This window comes from Antrostomus carolinensis, unplaced genomic scaffold (genome assembly GCF_000700745.2).
Source record: "Antrostomus carolinensis isolate BGI_N321 unplaced genomic scaffold, ASM70074v2 scaffold28700, whole genome shotgun sequence".
NCBI classification, from domain to species: domain Eukaryota; kingdom Metazoa; phylum Chordata; class Aves; order Caprimulgiformes; family Caprimulgidae; genus Antrostomus; species Antrostomus carolinensis.
Genome location: NW_010288161.1, coordinates 1 through 4,725, shown reverse-complemented (window position 1 = coordinate 4,725; position 4,725 = coordinate 1). Strand labels below are relative to the sequence as shown.

The 4,725-nt window shown below is 56.5% G+C and overlaps 1 protein-coding gene across 1 annotated transcript in view; it reads right to left on the bottom strand.

Annotated features, from left to right (window-relative positions):
• The window catches only part of LOC104523259 (protein unc-13 homolog A-like), a gene marked incomplete at its 5' end in the record, with an annotated part of 15,911 nt that extends 11,752 nt beyond the window's left edge, over positions 1-4,159 (bottom strand). Inside the window, 8 exon segments of the mRNA XM_010165789.1 lie at positions 109-205; positions 291-417; positions 672-757; positions 947-1,080; positions 1,418-1,552; positions 1,717-1,806; positions 1,941-2,009; positions 4,009-4,159. Coding sequence (XP_010164091.1) covers positions 109-205; positions 291-417; positions 672-757; positions 947-1,080; positions 1,418-1,552; positions 1,717-1,806; positions 1,941-2,009; positions 4,009-4,159 — 889 coding nt within the window.
• Between the last annotated feature and the right edge of the window lie 566 nt (positions 4,160-4,725).

Below are 4,725 nucleotides of genomic sequence, written 5' to 3'. Positions count from 1 at the left end.
CAGGGAGGGAAGATTTTTGCCCCAATGGGAACACACCCAGCATCGAGGGACAAGCCCCTTGCCCACCCCCGCTGCAGCTCCTGTGCCCACCGACAATTCTGCTCATACCCCATCCTTCTTGTCCCGCTCCAGTGCTCCATGCAGGAAATCTCGGGACACCTCTTCATTCTCATCCAGCCACTGGATAACGAAGGGCTCAAACCAGCTGGAAGAGATGCCCATCCCCGGTGAGGCCAGCCAGCCCCCAGGGAGGAAGCACCCCTCCCCTGCCCGCCAAGGGCTGCACTCACGCAGGGTACTCAGGCACGCGGCTCTTGAAGGAGGGCAACTCAGTGACATACTCGTTGTACAGCCACTTCACCTTGAAGTGCAGGTTCATGTAGTCCGCACTCTTGCACAGGCGGTGCTTGTCATGCTCTACACAGGGAAGGCAAGTGTGCGCAGGAGTTTCTTTGAGCTCCAAACCTGGGGGGGCAGCTACCCCAAGGGCAGCTCGAGGGATGCCAGGGAAATGAGGTGAAGAAGGAAATGTTTCTTGCATGGGATTTAAGCTAGGCATTGTGTTGATGAGGGTGTGAAATGGGTTTGCTCAGGGAACGGGTGAGGTGGGAGCAGAGAGCAGCTCCTGCCTGGTTCCCCCACCTGGCTCAGGGCAGTATTGGGTGACTCACCCTCCATCGCATACTTCATATCTTGAGCAAAGAGGTTCCACATCACCTCAGCGCTGATCTTCCCCACGTTCAGTTCCTGGGGGAACCTGGGGCGGGGGGAAAGCATGGACACGGGGTGGACCAGCCCTCCACTTGGAGATACATCCCCCCCCACATCCTGCCTCAGTTTCCCCATCTGTAGAATGGATGTTACAACCCACTTCCAAAGGACTAAAGCTACCATTGCCACCACACCCAGCTGCAAAGCAGGATCCCCTTTCCCGGCACCTACTCACTGGTTCAGGCAGGGCGTGTAGGAATTCTTGTCTTCCTCAATAATGGAGACTATCAGGGTGATGAGCTTGGACCAGAAGTCCAGGTTTTTGATGCTGGGGCCCTGCTCCTCGGGGGGCACCTCGCCTTTCTTAGTCTGGAGTGATGGGGACACAGCAGAGGCTCTGGTCACCCCACCCGTGGGGCTTGATTTCATGGTGGGGCTAACGAGGAGGCAGGAGGGCTCTGGAAACACCCTGGAGGCCCCTCCAGAGTCCCTCCTTGCCTGGCTCCACTCTCAACCCCACAGCAGTGGGGCTCAAACCCTGCCCAAGGCTTGGGGTCATTCTGCATGGGGCTGAACACTCTGAAGAGGGAGCAGGAGTGTTGCACAAAGGAGAAAGGCATGGGATGGGGAACATCAGTGGGGGCAGCAAGGTCCCTCCACAGTGCCTGGCATGCCAGTGCATCACAGTTACCCCTACCCCACGCACCGGGTCTGTCTGGTACTCGCGACTGTACAGCTCATGACAGTTGTTGAAGATGTACTCATAGGTGGAGTTGAGGCAGGCTTTCACACAGTCCTTGACCACCTGGCTGGCTCGTGGGGGGCTCTGCAGCTCCTGGACCTGGGTATGAAGTGGGTGAGAGGTGCTGGAGGCAGACTCACAGCCCTGGCCAGCCATCCAGGAGCTACCACAGGGCCAGCACAGCCTCAGCCTTGCAAAGAACTGACCCATTGAGGGTCAGACTCCCCACTAGAGAGACGGGGCAAGTGAGACCCCAGGAATACCTTCATCCGAAAGAAAGTGATGCTGGTCAGCAAATCCACCGTGGACTTGAGATCCTGAAGCCGTTCAGGACTGCTGGCAGGGAAGTTGTTCTACCAAAAGGGAAGAAAAGAGCAGAGTTGTACACAAAACTCTTGCAGAGTGAGTAGAGGGGTAGAAAATAGCCGCCTGTTGTTTCAGACCTTATCAGACAGGTGGGGAGACTGAGGCACAGCAGGTATCTTACCCTGTACATGGAGAGGTCGATCCGCAGCGAGTTGTGCAGCTGGTCGAGGAGTTTGACAAACCGCTCCTTCTGCAGAGAAACACCCGAGAGCCAGGTCAACAGGGGAAAGGTGGCAAGAACCATCCCTCCTCCCTGCTGCCCCTGGCTCTCTGCTCCCAGCCCAGTATGCGCCACCCCCAGCTCATCCCTCTTCTTCCTGATGTCTTTAATTCTCTCCTTCCTTCATCTGAGCCCTGCAGGCAGGCATGGGATGCCCATGGTGAAGAGCATGTCCTCACTGGTGGCTGGGGCTTACTGACAGCTGTCAATGGCTCTTGGGGCACGTGTGGCAGTGCAGGGCAGAGTACAGGATCAAGAGGCAACACTATGCATCCCCTTTGCTCTCATTGGCAGTCAATGCCCAAGGCGGGGTGGGCTACTCTGTCTGCCCTGCCCACCTGAACATCTCCAAGCCTGGGCTAGGGCAGGAGCAGGGAGAGGGTGTGCAGGATCATGCCCCCGGGCCGCATGGCCCCTGGATTGAAGCTTTTTCAGAGAGCTCAGGAAAAAGGGGGCAAGGAAAGAACTGTTGGGTTCTTGCAGTGGTCGCTCATCTCCAGGGCCAAGCTGCTTTGAGACAAAGCCAGGATCGTCCCCAGGAGCTGGACGTTTCCACGGGCTCCTCACTCGTCCAACTGGGCTACATCGAGGGATGTCAGCAGGGGCTTAAGGCTTTAATTCAGCTCAGCTCCTATCCAGGGAGCACAGGGAAGGAGGATGCAAATCCCAGGCTGGGCTATGGATCAGACATCAGAGCTGAGGGCAAAGCAACCAATCTGCCCCAAAACACTGTCAGGAGGTATTTCACTTTGCAACTCTGCCAGAAGGGGGGCTTTGGAGAACCCCATGGGCCGACCACAAGAGCCCTGGGTCCCCCCCACAGCACCAGCTGGACCAGGTCAGGGCTGCTCCACAGGGCTCTGGAGAGCCCAGAGCAGCTCGCCATGTCCTGTGAGGGGGGAGAACAAGGGGACAGGATGGGGCAGTGAGTCTTGCGCATGCCTGGCCACAGCTCAGCCAAGCCCGCAGCCTGCACTGGCAACCGCAAACCTTCGGCGCGCTCGCCCGCCGGAGACAGCAAAGCCAGGCTCTGGGCTGAGACCATGTGTCCCCGCCACTGAATGGCCGCAGTGCTTTAAAACTGGACACGACGGGTACTCGGGGTTAAAGCGACACGGCCAGGCACTTTAGAACCCAACCTTAGGCTCTCTAAAAAAAGAGAAAGAAACAAGTTTTTAAAACCCTCCATGTTAGAGAAAAGGCACTTTTTTTGTACGGTTTCCTCCTCCTGCATGACCCAGAGGCACAGTTCACTCAGCTGTAGCTGCTCCCTGCAACAGGAACTGGGAGGTGAGCAAAAGCAGCTGCTGCCCGGAGCTACCTCCCTGGCTACCCAGCACTTTGCCTGACCCAGGGCTGGGCACTGATCCTGGCTCAACTCATGTGCATCCAGAGCAACTACCTGCTGACTCTGGGGTGACACGTGGGAAGCCAGGGCGAGAGCTCAGCCCATCCTCACCCACATCCCCAAGGACGCACCCGGCTCCAGCACGAACTTCCCCGCTTACTGCAAGCAAGGCACCCAGTGGGCACCCATGGGTGCTGGCACAGCCAGGTGAGTTTGCAGCGGTCCCAGGGTGTGCCCAAAGTGCACAGGGCCATGCAAAACTACCAGCAAGTTGCAGAGATGGCTCCTTGCCTCCTGCTTGTGATTTTTCCACCAAGATTTCCCCCTCCTGCCATGCTGGAGCCACTCAGCATCCCAGCACACTCAGACTCCAGTTACGGTTTTACCATAATAATTTGGAGAGCAAATTTAGACCTTCTCCTAGGAAGGCAGTGGTTCTTTTCCTTTCTGAAAAACAGGAGCAGGATGAATTGTGGGGCAAGCAGGGGCTGACCCCCCCCTGCTGCCCAGCTGCAGTTTGGAGCAGGGTGTTTTGCAAGGCCCTTTTGCTCCCCAAGCCCCCCACCCCCTCCCAAGCAAAGAGAGAAGAAGGAAGGAGTGTTTACGCACCATCGGACTTACCCCGAAATTGGAAGCAGCAAAGCGGTCAGAGGCTGAGACATTGGTAGAAGCTGTGGTGTGGGCATAGTAGGCGTTGATGTTGGCTAGTAGGGTACTCATCACTGCTGGCACACCCGGGCACATGTATTTGGAGGAAAGGCAGGCAAAATGCCTACAGAGGAAGACAGAAGGTAAGGACACGGGGCCACAGGAGAGCTTGCCTGTAGGAAGGGGTGTGGGGTTTGGAATACACACACAGAGAAGGAGTATGAGGGGTGCACGGGTGTGGGGCGAGCTAGAGGAGCATGACTGCACCTGTGGCGGGGGGGGTAGGTGCAAACACCAGCAAGGCAGGAAGATGCCAGCAGTGACCTCCCCACCCTTTGAATCATAGACCTTTAAGATCATTGAGTCCAATCGTAAAACAAACACTGTCAAGTCCACCACTAAACCATGTCCCCAGGCACCACATATACACAACTTATAAACACCCCCAGGGATGGGGACTCCATCACTTCCCTGGGCAACCTGTTCCAATGCTTGACAACCATTTCAGTGAAGAAATTTTTCCTGACACCCAATCTAAACTTCCCCTGGTGCAACTTGAGGTAAGTCTTATCACTTGTTACTTGGGAGAAAAGACTGACCCCCACCTCCCTACACCTTCCTTTCAGGGAGTCTCCAACTCCTTGTGAGTGAGAAGATCTCGCCTCAGCCTCCTTTTCTCCAGGCTCAACA